The sequence below is a fragment of the Cetorhinus maximus genome, chromosome 10, assembly GCF_964194155.1.
Source record: "Cetorhinus maximus chromosome 10, sCetMax3.hap1.1, whole genome shotgun sequence".
Taxonomy (NCBI): domain Eukaryota; kingdom Metazoa; phylum Chordata; class Chondrichthyes; order Lamniformes; family Cetorhinidae; genus Cetorhinus; species Cetorhinus maximus.
This window is the reverse complement of record NC_135888.1, coordinates 129,757,480-129,778,453: the sequence shown is the minus strand read 5'-3', so window position 1 is coordinate 129,778,453 and position 20,974 is coordinate 129,757,480. Positions and strand designations below refer to the sequence as shown.

Below are 20,974 nucleotides of genomic sequence, written 5' to 3'. Positions count from 1 at the left end.
GTGCAGCATTCCTTCTGTACTGCAGTGCAGTGCTCCTTCAGTACTGCACTTCCAACAGTGAGTGCACCCTCAGTACGGCCCCTCAGAGTGCAGCACTCCCTCAGCATTGACAGCCTGACAATGCAGCACTCCCTTAGTGCTACCCCTCCAACAGTGCAGCGTTCCATCAGTACTGTCCCTGAAACAGTGCAGCACTCCCTCGGTGTCACCCATCTGACAGCGCAGTAGCCCCTCAGTACTGATCCTCTGACAGTACAGCACTCCCCCAGTACTGATCCTCCGACAGTGCAGCACACCCTCAGTACTGATCCTCCGACAGTGCAGCACTTTCGTACTGATCCTGTGAGAGTGCAGCATTCCCTCAGTATTTCCCCTCTGACAGTGCAGCACTCCCTCAGCACTGACCGTCCAACAGTGCAGCGCTCCCTTAGTACTGCCCCTCTGACAGTGTAGCACTCCCCCGGTACTGATCCTCCGACAGTGCAGCACATCATCCTGTCCCTCTACTCCTTTCCTGAATATAGATTATCCAAAGCTTCAATTTTCCTTTATTGTGTCCCTTATGGCAGTGAATCTCAGGCTGGCATCTTTATTTCAGACACGAGACCATTTGCACGTCCCTTGCAGCAGTACACCCTCCAGCAACATCCCCACTTCCTTTTAATTTCTTTTACTTTTCAAATCTTTACGCCCTGCTCTATTATAGGCCGTTATAGATTCTAGGCCCCTGGCCTCCTGTTGTTTCTGGCCAAACATGCTCCACTCTGTGTAACAAACTCTTCCAAACTCGGTCTTTGTTTAATGATTGTGTGAATTTTTTCCCCCGATTACTCATGCTCTAGTGGAAATACTTTCTCACTAATACCTTTATCAGCACCCCTGATCATTTGTGAAGCTACAAAGAATAAGTTGTCTGCCCTAAATCTTCCGCTAATTGGATCAAAACGTTTCTCTTATTTTTAATCGGTGCCAGTGATTGGCCTGCACTGAACTTGGTGTGATACATTCTGGGTTTTTTATCTGCCTACTCGCAGGATTTGCAAAGGAAGTGGTTTCACATTTTACCTTCATCAGAAGCTGAAGACTACGTAGAGCTTTTTCCTGACAGTTTCTCAGCTATCAGTGACTGCACCTACGCTACCCCTTCACACTGTGACATTCACTGAAACTTCTGACACACTGCTCTCACGCTCGTTCTCTCTCTCTCTCAATGGGGGAAGGACATTCACAATTAGAATGAATCCCAACTCCATCCTTGAGGAGTTTCTCATCAAACGTTCGCAACAGAAACGAAGGACTTCACCTTCTAACTACAAGGAACGATATTTCATTCTGACCAAGTCCAGGCTGGCCTACTACGAGTGTCGAACAGGGGTATGTCTCTCTCTCTGTCTCTCCTTCTCTGTTTATTTTCTGCAGGCTAATACCAACACCCTAATATCAATCTCAAACGTCCTGTCAGCTGTGACCCATGCGACTCTGTCTCCAGCATACTGCTCAAGTGCTCTTTTTGAGTGCGTAGTCTCGATCATTGTTTCACATGATTACCCGTTAGTAAAGATTTTCAGGGCTGATGTCTCACCTGCCCAGGTTTAACCACATCTCCGTGCCAACATGGTGGCTCCAACAAGCTCGACTGAGTCTTGCGCTCATGCATTAAATTGTGGGAACACAATTAATTTCTTGCCACTTGACTGCAGTGGCCGCAGAGCTGGTGTGAAACTGAATTTATTTTCAGGGTTGGACTCCATTTTTCTCCTCTGTTACCAAAGTGTCAACACTTGGCACAGTTGAGTGTGTTAACCATTAGTGTGTGTATACTGTGGGCTGTGGCATATTATGTATAAATGTATCTCACTCTCGACTGTTCTGCCTTGTCTGCCCAGCCCACGGGAATGCCGGGTGTGTACGCTGCGTAACATCATATTGTTCTCTGCCGTGTTACACGTCCCAATGCTTCTCTTAGCCAGCTTCCTATCTTCCATCCTCTGAAAACTTCAGCTTATCCAAGACTGTCGGCAGGATTTTCCACACCCCGCCCGCCCGCTGCCACGATCTTCCAGCCTCACTGCAAGTCAGGGGCGCTGTCTCACCCACGGTGGGTCCCACAGGCGATGGGGCCGGAAGATCCCAGCCTGCGCATCATAAATCCTGTTCACCTAACACCCCCCGCCCCCCATGTTCTGCTGACCAGCGTTAGCTCTTGGTCCGGCAGCACCTCTGTTTTTAAAATCTCATGCTTGTTTTCAAACCCCTCCACAGCCTTGCCCCTCCGCATCTCTGTAATCTCCTCCAGCTGTACAACCCCCAGACATCTGTAAACTCTTCCAATTCAGGCCTTTTGCACATCATCGATTTCCATCACTCCACTGGTGACTGTGCCTTCAGCCCTCAAGGCCTTAAACTCTGAAATTCCCTGCCTAAACCTTTCTGCCCCTCAATTTCTCTTGCACCTTTAGGATGCTTAAAACCTCCCTCTCTATGACAAGTTTCTGTGAGGTACCTTGGAATATGTTACAGTACTATTTTTTTTTGATTAGTTGCTCATAGATGTGGGTACCCCAGTGTTTATTACCCATCCCTAATTGCCCCTTGAAAAGGTGGTGGTGAGCTGCCTTCTTGAACCGCTGCAGTCCCTGTGGTGTAGGTACACCCACAGTGCTGTTAGGGAGGAAGTTCCAGGATTTTGACCCAACGACAGTGAAGGAACGGGCGATATATTTCCAAATCAGGATGGTGAGTGGCTTGGAAGGGAATTGGGTGATGGTGTTCCCATCTATCTGTTCTCCTCGTCCTTCTAGGTGGTAGAGATCGTGAGTTTGGAAGGTGCTGTTGAAGGAGGCTTGGCGAGTTGCTGCAGTGCATCTTGTAGATGGTACATGCTGCAGCCACTGTGCATCGGTGATGGAGGGAGTGAATGTTGAAGGTGGTGGGTGGGGTGTGATCAAGCAGGCTGCTTTGTCCTGGATGGTGTTGAGCTTCTTGAGTGTTGTTGGAGCTGTACTCATCCAGGCAAGTACAGAGTTATCCATCACATTCCTGACTTGTGCCTTGTAGGTGGTGGACAGGCTTTGAGGAGTCGGGAGGTGAGTTACTTACCACAGAATTCCCAACAACTGATCTGCTCTTATAGCCACTGTAATTATATGGCTGTCCAGTTAAGCTTCTGGTCAATGGTAATACCCAAGATGTTGATATTGGGGGATTCAGCAATGGTAATGTTCCAACAGCACTGTGGGTGTACCTACACCACAGGGACTGCAGCAGTTCAAGAAGGCGGCTCACCACCATTGTCTCAAGGGTAATTAGGGATGGGTAATAAATGCTGGCCCAGTCAGCCAAGCTCACATCCTAGAAATGAATTTAAAAAATTGAACATTACTGGGAGATGGTTAGATTTTCTCTTGTTGGAGAACTGCAGCAGTTCAAGAAGGCAGCTCACCACCACCTTCTCAAGGGCAACTAGGGATGGGCAATAAAAATGCTGGCCCAGCCAGCAAAACCCACGTCCCATGAATGAATAAAAAAAAAATACTAACTCATAGAAACACACACAGGCACAAAATACAAACACAGACACACATAACACACTACCTGCACACACTTAACTTCTCAAATCTCTCTCCAAAACTGGTGCTTGTGTGGCATGAATATTACGTGCCATTTATCAGCCCAATCCTGAGCATTGTCCAGGTCTTGCTGCATAAGGACACAAACTGCTTCAGTATCTGAGAAGTTGTGAATGGTATTAAACAGTGTGCAATCATCAGCGAACATCCCCATTTCTGATAGAGAGAAGGTCATCGATGAATATACCCATTGGAGTTTAGAAGAATGATGGCTGATCTTATTGAAACATATAAGATCCTGAGGGTGAGGATGTTTCCTCTTTTGGGGGTGACTAGAACCAGGGTACACATTTGAACATAATGGGTCTCCTTTTTAAAAGGGAGATGAGGAGAAATGTTTTCTCTCAGTCTGTGGAATTCTCTTCTCCAGAGAGCATTGGAGGCTGGGTCATTGAGTTTATTCAAGGCTGAGCTGGACAGGTGATTGATAGGCAAGGGAGTCAAGGGTTATGGAGGGCAGGCAAGAAAGTGGGGTTGGGACCAGATTAGCCATGATCTTATTGAATGGCAGAGCAGGCTCAAAGGGCCGAATACCTACTTCTGCTCCTAAGTCCTATGTTCCTATGAAGCAGTTAAAAATGGTTGGTCCTTGGACACTAATTGTTGAATTCACCAACCCACAAAACAGCACAGATATGTATTTGCAAGGACCATGAGCCACAGATAGGGTTACAGCAAAAGAAGCCCTGTGTGGATGCACTAGGATGTTCATAAGGTTCACAGTTTTGAAGAGAGATTTGAGAAGTTAAGTGTGTGCAGGTAGTGTGTTATGTGTGTCTGTGTTTGTATTTTGTGCCTGTGTGTGTGTGTGTTTCTATGAGTTTGTATTTTTTTTTTAATTCATTCATGAGATGTGGTTTTTGCTGGCTGGGCCAGCATTTTTATTACTCATCCCTAGTTGCCCTTGAGAAGGTGGTGATGAGCTGCCTTCTTGAACTGCTGCAGTCCATGTGGTGTAGATACACCAACAGTGCTGTTAAGAAGGAGGTTCCAGGATTTTAACCCAGCGACGGTGAAGGAACGGTGATATATTTGCAAGTCAGGATGGTGAGTGACTTGGAGGGAAACTTCCAGGTGGTGGTGTTCCCATCTATCTGCTGCCCTTGTCCTTCTAGATGGTAGCGGTCGTGGGTTTAGAAGATGCTGTCTCAGGACCCTTGGTGAATCCCTGCAGTGAATATTGTAGATGGTACACACTGCTGCTACTGTGCGTCGGTGGTGGAAGGAGTTAATGTTTGTTGATATGGTGCCAATCAAGCGGGCTGCTTTGTCTTGGATGGTGTCAAGCTTCTTGAGTGTTGTGGGAGCTGCACTCATCCAGGCAAGTGGGCAATATTCCATCACACTCCTGACTTGTGCCTTGTAGATGGCGGACAGGCTTCGGGGGGTCAGGAGGTGAGTTACTTGTCACATGATACCTAACCTCTGACCTGCTCTTGTAGCCAGAGTATTTATATGGCTAGTCCAGTTCAGTTTCTGAGTTTCTATGTTGCCTGTGTTTGTGTTTCTGTGCTTGTTTTGTGTGTGTGTGTGAGTTTGTATGTGACTATGAGTGTGTGTATGTGTCTGTAAGTTTGTGCGGGGGTGTGTGTGTGTGTATGTGTGTTTGTGTGAAGTACCTTGGGCTTTTATTCTATGTCAGTTGTTCCCAAACATCCCACAAACCCGTCTCATGAAAATGCCAAATTTTGCAAACTCCCTGCTAAAAATAAATATTTTCCAGGGATTTTTTCCCTGCCTTGAGTATAAATTATAAAAACAGTGATCATGGAAATATAAAATTTGTTTTTATTATGACACTTTTATTGCACACTATTAATAGTTACATTATTATTCATTACATTATTAATTTTATTACATTATGAAAACAGCAACACTCTTCCAAGATTGCACTTTCATAACTCATATCACCTATGTGGTGTAAAACAGTTAACGTAAAAAATAACACACTGAAAATGCTAACAAATGGACGACCTAGTAAATGAGAACATTCAGCAAACCAGCGCACTAACAAAAGTGACTGAAAGACTGCACTGCTGCTGCATTGGCTGCAATGACCTTGGCTCTGGTCTTCCAAGGTGTCAAGATACCGGTCTGTGATTGAGTGTATTCGTCCATTTGGTGGGTGCTAAACTGATAGCTCTTTCTGAATAATGCGAATAAAAACTAAGTAGCTTAGTTGCACTGGTATTGCTTTCGTTAGGCTTGCATTTCAGTAATTACGTTTATTTATTTACTCATTTATACAGATGTCAAATTAATTGCGTCTGCAATGCCTGCCAATTCCTTCATACTTCATGAAAAAAGCGCCAATTGCCATTTCCCCCCAAATTCGGAATTTTGGCGCACAAACACTTTTGCTTCCGCCATTACAGAATTTTTCCCAAGAACCGCCTGAAACATTTCGCAAACTCCAAAGGGGTTCACGAACCACTACTCTCTGTTGAAGGTGCTATTTAAATGCAATATGCTGTTGTATGACAATAATTATGGAAGAAATCTTGACGTGGTTACACAACTGTTATTGTGAAATAATTGTTAATTTGATGCCTTTGTGCCTGGGGCAATGGGACTAACACATAAAAGGATCTGGGCTCAGTCTGTTCACTGTTTCCAATATAAGGACTCCAATGGGGCCATCAGTGGTTGCAATGATGTTGTCACCATTGGATGGATCCTGAATGATGAGCTGGTTTGAAAAAAGTCCCCAGCCTGTCTTTCAATTCCTTGATTTTATAAACCCACAATGAAGAGTGAAGCCTAGCAGCAAGTGTTAAAATGACATCACAAAAATAGGAGGTAGGTGACACCAAGATTTGGTTTAAAAAAGGAAAGGGGAGATTGAGGGAGACGTGGAGTTCCATGGATTTGAAGTCAGGAGAAGGTTACGATGATATCTTATTTCAGCGCATTGAGGAGACTGTGAGGAGGGAGCGGGATGAGGATGGGAATTCCGAGAAAGGAAACTTAGGAGGATCATTAGGAACAGGAGGAGGCCATTTGGTCCCTTGGGTCTGTTCCACCATTCAATTAGATCATGGCTAGCAGTATCTTAACTCCACCATCCGGCCTTGGTTTTGTAACCCTTAATAACTTACCGAACAAAAGCCTATCAATCCCAGTCTTGAGATATTCTATTGACCTCCCCCAGCCTCAACAGCATTTTTTGGGGGGGTTGCTCCAGATTTTCACCACCCTTTGTATGAAGTACAGGGTAACTGTATGAATGTATGTGTAGTGTAATGTATGGTGTAGTATAGATAAAATGGTGAGACAAAGTTGTGAAGTGATGGGACTAGGTTTACGGTAAAGGGTCACCAATCAGCTCCAAAGTTGACCCAGTTTAGGGGGAAAACAGAATGCTTAACTGACCGGCATCTCAGAGCTGATTATTAATCTCAGAGGGAGAGGACTCAGCTCAGAGACGTGCCTGAAAACAATTTTGGTTTCCATATAGCAGGAAGCAGATCAAGCGACAATTACCCGAGAACATTACGGTTGTTTCAACAAGTGTAAATTAAAATCAGATTACAAAGGGGTGCGTGTCATCAGACACTTATCTTGCGATCTCAGGATGCAGTGTCACCAGCAAGGCTGGAATTTATTGTTTATCTCTGGAGCATGGGTGCTATGGTTGTGGTGTGACTGGACCACAAGTCCAGAGAATGCAGGTTCCAATCTCACCATGGGTAGTTTGCAAATTTGAGTTCAGTTGAAGCATTCTTTCATGGGATTTGGGTGTCACCAGCATGACCAGCATTTGTTGCCCTTGCTAGGCCATTTCAGAATTAACCAAATCAGGTCAGGCCAGACCAGGTAAGGATGGAAGATTCCCTAAAGGACATTAATGAACCAGATGGGTTTATATGGCAATCAATGATAATTTCATGTTCTGAGACTAGCTTTCAACTCCAGATTTTAGTAATTGAATTTAAATTACCCCAGCTGCTTTGGTGGGATTTGAACCCATGTCCCTAGAGCATTAACCTGGGACTCTGGATTACTAGCCCAGTGACGTTACCACTATGCCACCATCACCCCTATGCTGAATAATGCGACTATTTAAAGTAACCTGCTGGCAGTGAAAGGCTGCTTTCCTGCATTTGGGTGGTGGTATAGAAAGGATGGGGGGGTGGTGTAGAGGGGGTGGGGTCAGTAGGTGGTGGGTTTTGGGTGTTTGTGGGGTTTGGGGGTGGGGGCTAGGAGGTGGTTCTGGCCCAGGAACTGGGCCTGGAGCTGGATTTCAGATGGGACCATTAGATCCACCAGCCTTTCAGTCAACTCCAGTACAGCCCAGTTAAAACCAGATTGGGACCAGCTTATACCAGTATAGGCCAGTTTGATGCGGAACTGGTTTCCAACTGCTCCGAGCTGGTTTTTCCCTCTGGGATTGCTGGTGGGGACTCCAGTAAATTCACTCTTTGCCAACCACCTTTCTCCCCACCCCAATCTCACAGTGAGGGAATGGCCCAGTGTTGCACTCAGTTGAGGAATGCCTGGTTAAACATTCCCCAGGATACAAACTCAGGCATATTTGGCCTTTCACCACAGCTAGGATTTCAGACTCTGATCAGAGGCCGATTCCTTGATCACATTTGATCGGGTGACATTCTGACCTCATGATGCCTGACCATATGACATCAGGTCATGGGAAAGGTGATCAAATGACTTCTACACCTGTATTTTTAGCCTGTAACTATCAGGCTCCCTACAGTTGAGTGTTTTTGCTCACAGTTTCTTGCCAACAGCTGTTGTGTGACATGTTCCATGAACTGGGAATTAGGTGAGAAGTGGAGACGGAGGTTGGAGGGGGGGGGATGGGTGAGGGGAGAGCGGAAACTAGTGATGTGGGATCCAAACAAGGGGAAATGGATTCATGGAGGAGAAACTGGGGTGGAGTTTTACACTGGCAGAATTTTTCAGTCCCGCTGAAGTCAATAGACTTCTGAATGGCTCGCTGCATTTTACGGCCCAGCCCCCACCGCAAAGGGACCATAACATTCCACCCCGGGTGTTGGAGGAACATTGATTCCACCAGTAACCAATGGTAACTCACTGAGAATTAAGACTCAGCACCAACTTTTTTAAACCATTCCCTTCGTGGATTCATAAAAGTTACTAGACACAAGAAGGCCATTCAGCCCTAGTGCTAATGCTCTCCCTCCCCGGTCCCCTACACTCTCAGAGACTTCCATACTCCTCCTTCCCATTCCCTTTGAAATGAGGTTTAAGTCTCTACCTCAACGGTGAAAGATATCATTGCCTAACAGCCCTCAGTTCAAGAATCTTCTTCCTCCCTTTCTGCTTATTTCTTCCAATGAGTATTCTTGATTTCCGCTGCTGTGTTTTCTATTCACCTACCAATGGTATTAATTGCTCACTGTTTATGGAGTGGGCAGTCCCAAGTTTCACACCCCCCTTTACTAGCTGGCTGTCCCTGTCAGGTCTCTCCCTTTCACCTTTACTGCCCCCCCCACCCCCCCAACCCCACCCCCACCCCCACTCCTGCTGTTCCAGAATCTGGGAGAAACCCCCACCCCCTCCCCCACCCCAAATTCCTGGACCCATCTCTCCCACCACTTCCGAACCCCCATTCTCCTGATCTCACCGAAAGCTTTTGTTCCTGAGCCACCCCTTGATCCACTAGCCTCCTTCCTTTACCCCAACTCTCGGAACCACCCCCCCCCACCTCCCCCCCACCTCCACCCCCTCACCCCCTCACCACCCCTGATGCCAGAGCCTCCGTGGAAGCTGACAGAGCCTCCTCACTCCCCTGCCCTCTAGCCGGTGCCTCCCTACGACAGAGGTCAGGTGGTATCACCAGGGCCGGATTAGGAGGATGGGAAGCAATGCAGGGCCTACTGGAGCGGGAAATTGAAATTGCTTCTCTCCTGGGCTGCAGGAGACGTATCCCTGATTCCGGAAAACTCTTGATCATTCCGGGATGATTGGGAAGGGCAGTCACAATGAAAGTGATTTCCCTTTAGCGATAGGGTGCAACACGCTGTGCCACGAATGGGATCGAGCAACAGCAACTTGCATTTACATAGCAACTTTAATGTAGTCAAACATCCAAAAGCACTTCACAGAAGCAATTATCAATTAAAATTTAACACCAAGTCACATAAGGGAATATTAGGACAAGTGGCTATCAGCTTGGTCAAACAGCATTTTAAAGGAAGAAGGAGGGGTGGAGAGATGTAGGATATTCAAGAGCTTAGGGCCTAGGCAGCTGAAGACACGAGCACCAGTGGGGAAGTGATTGAAATCATGATTATAAAACCAGAGCTAGAGGATCACTGAGATCTCCGTGGGCTGGAGGAGATTACAGAGGTATGAATACATTTAAGACTTGAAGGACATCTGCCAGTCACAGCAAGTGACATAGGAGTGAAAAACATGGGGCAGGGTGGGGGTTAGAGTCCGGAGGAATAGTGACATGCAAAAGGCGTGTCCAAGGTTCAGTACTGAGAGAGTGCTGTACTGTCAGAAGGTTAGTACTGAGAGAGTGCTGCACTGCTGGACAGGCATTACGGAAGGAGTACTATAATTTTGGGGGGTCAGTACTGAGGGAGTATTGCACTGCCAAGGGTCAGTACTGAGGAAGCACCACACTGCCTGTAGGTCAGTACTGAGGGAGTGCAATACTGTTGGAGGATCAGTACTGAGGAGTGCTGCACGGTTGGAGGGGCAGGACTGAGGGAGTGCTGTATTGCCGGATGACATTATGGAGGGAGTACTATACTTTTGGAGTGTCAGTACTGAGGGAACGCTGCACTGTCTGTAGGTCAGGGCTGAGGGGGTGCTATACTGTTGTAGGTCAGTACTGATGGTGTGCTACACTGTCAAGAGGGGTAGCATTGGAAGAGTGCTGCACTGTCAGAGGTGAAGTCCTGAGGGAGTGCTGCACTGTCACAGGTTGTCCTGAGGGAATGCTACACTTTGAGAGGAGCAGTACTGAGGGAGTGCTGCACTGTCAACAGGTTGTCCTGAGGGAATGCTACACTTTGAGAGGAGCAGTACTGAGGGAGTGCTGCAGTCAGAGGTGCCATCCTTTTGAATTAAACTGAGGCCATTGTCTTATTTGCTCATGTGAAAAATCCCACCGCGCTATTTGAAGGAGAGCAGAGAGACTTCCTCCTGGTGTCCTGTTAGCATTTTTGTTCAACCAACGCCATTAAAAAAATTAGATTAACTGATTGTCATCTAATCTACTGTTTGTGGCTCCTCGCTGAGTGTTAATTGGCTGCTGCATCTTCCCACATCACAGTCACAGCAATTCAAAATTAATGCAAAGTGTTTTAGGACATCCTGTGTATGTGATGAGATGTTGTTCATGGTTACATGTTCTTTCCTTGGAAACGAAGAATGACACATTACTAACGGGTCAAGGGAGGCTGTTTATAATTACTGCTGTAAATCATCTTGCAATAATTTTGTCTACTTGCAGTGCAGCCTCAGCTAAACGAAATCAACTAAAATAGGAAACTTAGGCAGTGAAAATGCTGCGTAGTGCAGCGGTTGTGTTACTGGGGCTAATAATCCAGACAACAGGAGCAGAAAATTATAACAGGCAGTTTGTGAACTGGAATTCAATCTTTAAAAAATCTGGAAATATGACATTGATCTCGATAAAAGTGACTGTGAAGCTGTCAGATTGTCATAAAATCCAACTGGTTTACTTATGCCCTTTAGGGAAGGAATCTGTCATCCTTAACCTGCCTGGCCCTATATGTGACTGCAGACCCACACCAATGTGGTTGATGCTTAACTGCCCTCTAAAGTGGCTGGACAAGACACCAGATGATATCAAGCCCAGCAGCAGTGGTTTATAAAGGAATCCCACAAATGCTTAGGGAGTTGTCACTGCAAGTGCTTTCGCCTGGCTGTTTCACACCAGGGAGGAGATATACCTTCCTGCTGGTAGAAAAAAAGCATTTTCCCCAACAGCACCTTTCAGTCTCTCAATATAAGATCAGCATACACCCCTAAGGGGAAAGACGTCTACTCACCAAATAAAACAGCCATGTTTGGCTTGTTGCATTGTATTATAATTTTCTAAATGTCCTGCCACTATTTCCTTAATAATGGATTCCAGCTTTTTCCCAATGACAGACATTAAGCTAACTGGCCTCCTGCTTTCTGACTGCCTCCTTCCTTTAACAGAGGTGTTCCATTTGCGGTTTTCCAATCTGCTGGGACCTTTCCAGGATCTAGGGAGTTTTGGAAGATTGCAACCAATGCATCCACTATCTCTGCAGCCACTTCTTTTAAGACCCTACGATTTAAAATAGTGAAAAGCTAGGAACAAATGGAGGTTCAAAGCGATTGAAGACCCCTAAAGCATGAAAACGCGGTAGCCTGGTAGAGGAAAATAATAGAAAAGGCTAATGGGGTGTCGGCCTTTATAAAGGAAAGGAAGTTTTGCTGCAGCTGTACAGACCACATCTGTGTACTGTTCTGTAGACGGCACCTTAGAAAGGATATACTGGCTTTGGAGTGGGTGCGGCATAGATTCACCAAGGTTCCAAATGTTAGATTCTGAGGAGCGATTTGATAAGCTAGACTTGTATTCCCTGGAATACACGGGGTTCTTTAAATAAGGCTTTTAGGATTTTGAAAGGAATTTATAGAGAAACCTGGGGGAGTCTAGGAAAATGGGACATACTCTTAAAATTACAGCCAGGTCAGTCAGGAGGGAAATTAAGAAATACATCTTCGCAATAAGGGTGGTAGAATGTGGAACTCTTACCCACAAAAAGCAGTGCATGCTTTCATTCAATTGATGATTTTAAATCTGCATTCATTAGATATTTCCCAGACAAGGGTATAAAAGGTACAAGGTGGGTGGATTTAAAAAAAAATTCATTCTCAGGATGTTGGTATCCCTAGTAAGGTCCACATTTATTGTCCATCCCTAATTGTACCTGAGAAGGTACTGGTGAGTTGCCTTCTTGAACTGCTACAGGTATAGTTGTTTGGTAGAACTGAGTGGCTTGCTAGGCCATTTCGTAGGGTTGTTAAGAGTCAACCACATTGCTGTGGGTGTGGAGTCACGTATAGGCCAGACCAGGTAAGGATGGAAAATTTTGTTTCCTAAACAATATCAGTGAATCAGATGAGTTTTTAACAACACCGGTAATTTCATGGTCACCGTTACTGAGGCTAACTTCTTACATTCCAGGTTTATTTAATTAACTGAACTCAAATTCCCCATGATGGGGTTTGAACTCAGAGCATTAGTTGAGATCTCTGGATTGCTAGTCTACTAACATAATCACTTTACCACCTTACCTGTTAAGGTACAATTCAGCAAAGGTCTCCACTGAATGGCAGAACAGGTTTGAGGGCTGAATATCCTCCTGTTTCCATATTTCTCTGGTAAATCCTTTCTAGCCAGAAGGAAAAACCAGTTCAAAATGTTTAAATCCCAGTAAAAATCAGTAATACTGGCACCAGTGATACTGGAGTTCCATTTTTAGGTATACAAGAGCAGTTCGGACAAGTTTTACTGATACCCTTCATTTCCAAATTTTACTGGTTTTTCCTTACCTTCTCCAGGCCCAGAATTAATCAGAATACTCCAGCAAGCACCTACTTGATTAAATCTCTGACAATGCAGCATTCCCTCAGTATTACATGGAAGCATCAGCCTTGACCTTGTGCTCAAGTCTCTGAGTGGGGCTGGAACACACAACCTTCCGATGAGTGACACCCCAACCTCAGAACTTTCCCTTGTTCACAGAATTAAACGATGAACTTCGTGTCTTGCAGAAAAAGCTCATCATGAAAGGATCAATCGACATCTGCAAAATCAAATGTGTGGAGATTGTGTTGAGTGACATCAGCCTCTCCTGCAGCTACAAGTACCCATTCCAGGTAAGGTGCTGCCAATCGCCCTTTGTTAAGGCACTTTGGATAGGTTTAACTGGGCCGCTTCACAATTCAGCTGCGCACTTTGGTTCCTACTTACCCTCCAAGAAGGTTTTTGCTGCAAGCGGCTGTTCAGTAACCAAGGGGCTGATTTTAACACCCCCCCACCCCACCCCCAACCTCTAAGGTGGTTGGAATCTGGAACGCACTGCCTGAGGGGGTGGTAGAGGCAGGAACCCTCACAACATTTAAAAAGTATTTAGATGAGCACTTGAAATGCCATAGCATACAGGGCTGGAAAATGGGATTAGAATAGATAGGTGCTTGATGGTCGGCACGGACACGGTGGGCCGAAGGGCCTGTTTCTGTGTTGTATAACTCTATGACCTCCCCAACCCCCACCACCATTGCAGGAATGGCTGGGTGGGTAAGATAGCCATGTGAGAGGGAGGGGGAGAGAATATAAATAAGGTTGTGAGGGAGGGGGAAGGGTTAAAGATGGCAAGGGAGATGGGAAGGGGATGGAGATAGGGAGGCTGAGTTGGCTACACACCATTTTTTATTTGTTTGAATTCAGGTGTGGGAAAGCTGTCCATCAGAGAGGGATGGAGTCCTAATTTAAGTGGCAAATCACATCCCAGTGATATAATTTTAACTGCTGGCCCAACTAGGGCCCACTCAGTCCAGAACCCACAAGTGAAAGTGAATCCTATCAGTTCTTACTCCCATTTCTTTATTCATTCCTGTACGTAAGCATGACTGGCAAGGCCAACCTCTATTGCCCATCCATAATTGCCCTTGGGAGGGTGGTGGTGGGCTGCCTTCTTGAACCTCTGTACAAGAACACAAGAAATAGGAGCAGGAGTGGACCATTCAGCCCATCCAGCCTGCTCTGCCATTCGATAAGATCATGGCTGATCTGATTGTGGCCTTAACTCGACTTTCTTGTCTGTCTTCCATAACCCTTGACTCTCTTAAAAGCAGATCAGTAATCTGTTTAGTTCAGTGTTGAATATTGTCAATGACCCACTCTCCACTGCTCTCTGGAGTGTGGAATTCCCAGGATTACTGACTCTCTGAGAGAAAAAATTCCTTCTTAAATGGGAGACTCCTTATTTTTAAACTGTGTCCCTTAGTTCTAGATTCCCTCATCATTTACCCTGTTAAACCCCCTCTCAATCTCATATGTTTCAATAAGATCATCTCTCATTCTTCCAAACTCCAATGAGTATAGGCCCAACATGCTCATCCTTTCCGGTTAAGACAACTCCTTAATCCCAGAAATCAATCTAGCGAATCTCCTCCGAAATGCCTCCGAAGCATGTATATCCATCCTTAAATAAGGAGGCCAAAACTATGAGCGGAATCATGTGGAGACGACCGGGGTCAGGGCTGTTGGCTGGAGAGCTGGCGAGAGCCCCGCATTGCCTCTTTTCGACTCCATCTTGCCTCACTCAGGCTCTTAACAGGCCAATGGTGGACCTCTCCCCTGGATCAAGGACCCCGGGGCAGAAGTCTTGCCTGTCAAGAGTTGCCAGCCAGTACTAAGCCAGCAGCTCCTTTGTACTCAGCAGCGTGAATGGGAAGGCAGTGCTTGCTGCCAGCATGACACCCAACCGAGGCCTTGCATCGAGGAGGGGCCCAGGCTCATGTGAGTGATGGCAGGAAGCGGGTCAGCGGATGAAAGTCCGCCTGGGGAGGCAGCAAGGGCAATGGGTGGCTCTCAGTGAGCACCCCCTTCCCAATGCCAGGTCCCTTGCTCAGGCACTGAATGCCTTTGAACAAGGGACCACCCTACCACCTCCTCCCCACCCACCCCATACACCCCCGCCCCACTGGGAGGCAGCAAGCGACCCAGAACAAGTTTGCTTGTCGTGATCCCGCATGGTGAGCGCTCTATCTGCTGCTAGGTTAAAACCAGGGGCAATGGGCTGAGGCTCTTAAATGGGCATTAATTACTCACTTAATGGCCCCAACTGGCAGTGGGGTAGGAAGGCCATCCACAGGCCTTCCCACCACGGACCTGATTGGGTGGAGGCAGGAGCTGGTCGATTTCCCACCGGCCACTGTCCCACCCAATTAAATGGCCCTGCTACCAAACTCGCCAGGGGACAGGGCACAAGATTCCATCCTGTATGCAGTACTCCAGGTGTGTCTCACCAAAACCCTCTACAGTTGTAGCAAGACTTGCCTACTTTTATGTTCCATCCACCTTGCAATAAAGGCCAACATTCCATTTGCCTTCCTCATTACTTGTACCTGCGTGCTGACTTTTTGTGATTCATGTACAAGTACACCCAGGTCCCTCTGTACCGCAGAATTCTGTAGTCTCTCTCCATTTAAATAATATTCTGCTTTTCTATTCTTCCTGCCAAAGTGGACAACCTCACATTTGCCCACGTTATACTCCATTTCCCAATTTTTTGCCCACTCACTTAAACTATCTATATCACTTTGCATACTCTTTGTACCATCCTCACAACTTGCTTTCTTACCTATCTTTATATTATTAACAAATTTGACTACAATGTACCTGGTCCCTTCATCCAAGTCATTAACGTAGATTGTAAATAGCTGAGGCTCCAGTACTGATTCCTGTGGCACTCCACTATTTGCCAACCTGAAAATTACTCAATTATCCTGACTCAGTCAGTAGTATGCTTGCATCTGTTCGAAGGGCAATCAGGAGAAATGCTTTTGCCCTAGTGAGTGGTGAGAATGTGCACATTGCTACCACAGGGAGTGGTTGAGGCTTCTGAGAGGACACTAGGTAAACATATGAGGGAGAAAGGAATAGAATGCCATTCTGATGGCGTTAGACAGAGAGGAGTAGGAGGCTTATGTGGAGCATAAATACTAGCACAGACCAGCTGGGCTGAATGGCCTGTTTTTGTGCAGTAAGTACTTTGCGATACTTTGGAAGTAATGCATTGCATGTGCAGCACTTTACGACTTCCTGAGGTTGTGAAAGGTGCTGCATAAAAGCTAAAAATTTCTATCTGCTGATTTACTTTGCCAAGTGGCCACAAAAATCTCCACCAAGGAAACCAGAAAGGAGGCTGATATTTATATTTAAGAACTGCATCAGGTCCAACAGATGGTTTTATTGTTCTAGTTCCCACCTTGATCTGATCTAGAGCTGTAGAAGTTTACATGCTCACGAAATAATTACGGATGAAGAGAGGCCAGTTAACCCATCTTCACTCATCCATCTATAGATTCTAACACTGTCCCATTGAGACAATCATTCATTTCCTAAAGAAGTCTAGAGGTTTCTCTTCCATTTCTTTGTGTGGAAGTTTGTCCCACTCTGTGTGAATAATTTCTTGATATCAGTCCTAAAGTTGCCTGCTACTCTTTCGATCAGTAGCTGCACTTACCAAACAGAGTTCTTGTCCTGCAGTTTAATTTAAATAAATATTCCTAGGTACCTTTCTCTATACCCTGAATAATCTTATATCCCTTCATAAGATAACTTCTCAGATGCCTCTTCCCTGGGCTGGAAAGCTCAAATATCTCCCAATGACTTGGAACTCTGGCACTGGCCTGAACACGCCTCGCTCTGGCTTGTCTCTGCTCTGCATCGTCAATGTTTCTCTTGGTGACAAAGATTGACACATATTCAATGTGTGGTCTGACTCAAGCAGTGTGAAATTTGGTCATCATGCTCCTTGGCTATGTAGTTCAACATTCTGCTGCCTTTGTTACTTGCTGCTCTCTGTTGGTCAGATGTGTTGAGTGTTGAATCGACTTAGAATCTTGGATTCCTTTCAATATTCACCCTCAACTCTTTAAGCACAATTAAAAACACAATTTGGGAAAATGCAAACTTGTCCACTTTGGCAGGGAGATTAGAAAACCAGTATATTATTTGAATGTAGAGAGACTGCAAATTCTACAGTACAGAGGGATCTGGGAGTCCTGGCACATGAATCACAAAAGGTTGGTATGCAGGTGCAGCAAGTGATTAAGAAGGCAAATGGAATGTTACTGTTGCAAGAGGAATGGAATATAAAAGTAGGGAAGTTATGTTTACCATTGTACAGGGCCTTGGTTCAACATCTTGAATACAGTTTTGGTCTCCTTACTTAAGAAAGGACATAATTGTATCGGAAGCAGTTCAGAGAAGGTTCACTCGATTGATTCCTGGTATGAAAGGGTTATAACGAAAGGTTGAGCAGGTTTGGCCTATACCCAATGGAGTTCAGAAGAATGAAAGGTGATCTTATTGAAATATATCAGATTCTGAGGGGACTTGACAGGATGGATGGTGAGAGGGTGTTTTCCCTTGTGGAGGAATCTAGAACCAGAGGCCACAGTTTAAGTAAGACTGAGATAAGGAGAATTTTTTTCTCTCAGAGCTGTTTGGCTGTGGAATTCTTTTCCCCAGAGACCAGTGGAGGCTGGGTCATTGAATATATTCAAGGCTGAGTTAGATGGATTTTTGATCAACAAGGGAGTCAAGGGTTATAGGGGGGCAGACAGGAAAGTAGAGTTGAGGGTACAAAAAGATCAGCCATGATCTGATTGAATGGTGGGGCAGGCTCGAGAGGCCTGTGTTCTTGTGCCATGCTCCCACGTTGTGGACTCGCCCTCCAGAGGAAATGGTTTCCCTCCATCTACCCTATTGAATCCTTTGATCATCTAAAATATATCAATCAGATCACTCTTCCACCTTCAGTGGAATATAAGCCTAGTCTGTGCAACCTGTCCTCATAATTTAACCCGTTAGTTTCTGGTATCAATTTGGTAAATCTGCACAGCACCACCTCCAAGGCCAAGGTGCAGTGCCCAGAATTGAATGCATTATTCTAGATGGGGTCTGACCAGAGTTCTGTATAACTGAAGCATCACTTTCTCATTTTTTGTATTCCAGCCCCCTTGTGTTAAAGGCCAACATTCCATTCAGCTTTTTGATTACTTTTTGTACCCGTGCACTGGCTTTTCGTGATTTATGTACATAGACACGAATCTCTTCCATCCTCCACAGTTCCTTATCTCTCATCATTACGAAAATATGTGTACTCCTTAATCAGCTGCTTTAAATTCCATCTGCCATTGTTCTGCTTTTTACATATTCCATCCTATTCATTATGTAGCTTCTGACTTGCCTTGAGTGAACTTCCTCTGGCATGGAAGGGCCCACATTCAGTTAATGAATGTAAGCTTTTTACATGAAAGATGGAGGTGGAATTGGAAACGAGATATCAGAGATTCACTCCATGTTGCTACCTACTGGCCAAAGCATGCAACTTCATTGTTACAGGCAACTGTTTACATAGGAAGTTCCAATGTTAAAAGTGCGAACAAAAATGGTGACAGCGGAAAGAGTGCATATATACCGATTCTTGACAATATATCTTGGCTCTGTTGTTGATACAAACACTTTTTTAATTCCCTTTTTTCCCAGGTTGTTCACGAGAATTATTTTCTGTATGTGTTCGCACCAAGTAAAGAGAGTCGACAAAAATGGGTGAGCGCCCTCAAAGAAGGTGAGGAGAAAAGGAGATCAGTGCAAATATTGAGCAGTATAAACACGTGGGATTTGTGACCCTAGAAATGGACTGAGCTGATCATAGAATAATACATCTGAGAAAAAGACCATTTGGTCCATCTTCTCTGTGCTGACTCTTAAAAATAGCTGAACAACTAGTCTCACCACTTGGTGGATAGGTGGTGTGGTGGGAAAAGGGGAGAAGTCGAGCAGGTTGGATTGAGAGATATAGGGAGAAGGCGGGTGAGTGGGATTGAGAGATATGGAGTGAAATGTTGAGGTTAGCCTTGAAAATGGGGCAGGCCTGTTACGTCTAATGGTCCTTTTCTGATATTAAAAATAAGGATGAAATTAGTTTCTTATATTTATTCTAATTGATAATTAGAAGAATACAGAACAAGGGGACACAATCTTAAAATTAGGATTAGGTTGTTAGATGCGAAATCAGGAAGCACTTTTTCACATAAAAGTTAGTGGAATCGCAAAGCACTGTGGCTGCTGGGGAGGGCGTCAAAGTAAATTTTGAAGACTGAGATTAATAGATCTTTGTCTGGTCAGGGTATTGAGGGATATGGAACTAAGAGATCAGCCATGATCTGATTGAACAGGCTCAAGGGACTGAATGGCCTCCCCCTCTATGTTATCCAATGGAGATACACATTGAATTCAGTACACAGACTCAGCTGTAATTTACAATTTCTCTCCTCTTATTTTGTCTTCCAGAAACTAAGAACAACAATATTCTGATCCCCAAATACCACCCGAACTTCTGGACTGAGGGCCACTGGAGATGTTGCGCCCAGCTGGATAAGTTGGCTATGGGGTGCCTGTTATATGATCCTAACAGGGACTGTACGTTGTACTCTTACTTCTGGTGTACACCACATGGTGATGTTTCATTTAAAAAAAAAAGCATTTCCTTCATTCAAAACAGGTTTACCTTCCTCCCATCCCACCTCGATATCCCAGTGAGTACAGCCCTAGGTTTAACCCTTGCTCGGTGTGGATTCAGCCAATCACAGACCCAGCTATTGTATGGGGTGCGACAACAAGCCTCAGCTGAGGAGCTCAGCTGGTCCCAGCTTCTAACTGTTAAAATAGGGACCAAGTGAGGAAATTGTAGGGTAGAATATACATGGTTTATGGTAGGAGATTAAATGGGCGAGTAGAGTCTATGATAGGACAGACTGAACATGGGTTATGGTAGGAGATCAAATGGGCGAGTAGAGTCTATGATAGGACAGACTGTACATGGTTTATGGTAGGAGGTTAAATGGGCGAGTAGAGTCTATGATAGGACAGACTGTACATGGTTTATGGTAGGAGGTTAAATGGGCGAGTAGAGTCTATGATAGGGTAGACTTTACATGGGCTATGGAAGGAGATTAAATGGATGGGATAGGCACAAAGCCCATGCAGCATGTTTCCTGTTACTTACATAACATCCTGCCCAGGTGGATCAGGGAGGGCTAAAATTCATTCATTCATGGGATGTGGGCGTCATTGATGTGACCAGTATTTATTACCCATCCCTAATTGCCCTTGAGAAGGTGGTGGTGAGCTGCCTCCTTGAGCAGCTGGGATCCATCTGGTGTAGGAACACCCACAGTGCTGTTAGAGTGGGAGCCCCAGGATATTGATCCAGCAACAGTGAAGGAATGATGATATATTTCCAAGTCAGGATGGCAAGTGACTTGGAGGGGAACTTGCAGGTGGTGGTGTTCCCAAGTATCTGCTGCCTTCTGAGTGGTAAGGGTTCGAAAGGAAATTAAATGGGTGGGCAGAATGCATGATAGGATAATGTGTACATGGACTTTATTGAGTTCAGAGTCATTGATTTCAATGGGAAAAGCTGAAGTCCTAAGACCCAAAGATGAAGATTAATATTATTCTTCAGTGGGCAAAGCAATTGCATTCTACGGTGGCAGGGGCTGGAGCGATTCCCCTTACCCCCAGCCACCCACCCTACAACCTCAGC

At 45.4% G+C, this 20,974-nt stretch overlaps 1 protein-coding gene across 1 annotated transcript in view; it reads left to right on the top strand.

The window, feature by feature from the left end:
• The first annotated feature begins 1,089 nt into the window (after positions 1-1,089).
• The window catches only part of LOC144686013 (tyrosine-protein kinase ITK/TSK-like), a 72,614-nt gene continuing 52,729 nt past the window's right edge, over positions 1,090-20,974 (top strand). Inside the window, exons 1-4 of the mRNA XM_078551133.1 lie at positions 1,090-1,374; positions 13,404-13,508; positions 18,913-18,994; positions 19,720-19,848. Coding sequence (XP_078407259.1) covers positions 1,237-1,374; positions 13,404-13,508; positions 18,913-18,994; positions 19,720-19,848 — 454 coding nt within the window. The 5' untranslated portion in view covers positions 1,090-1,236. The remainder of the gene's footprint in view (positions 1,375-13,403; positions 13,509-18,912; positions 18,995-19,719; positions 19,849-20,974) is intronic.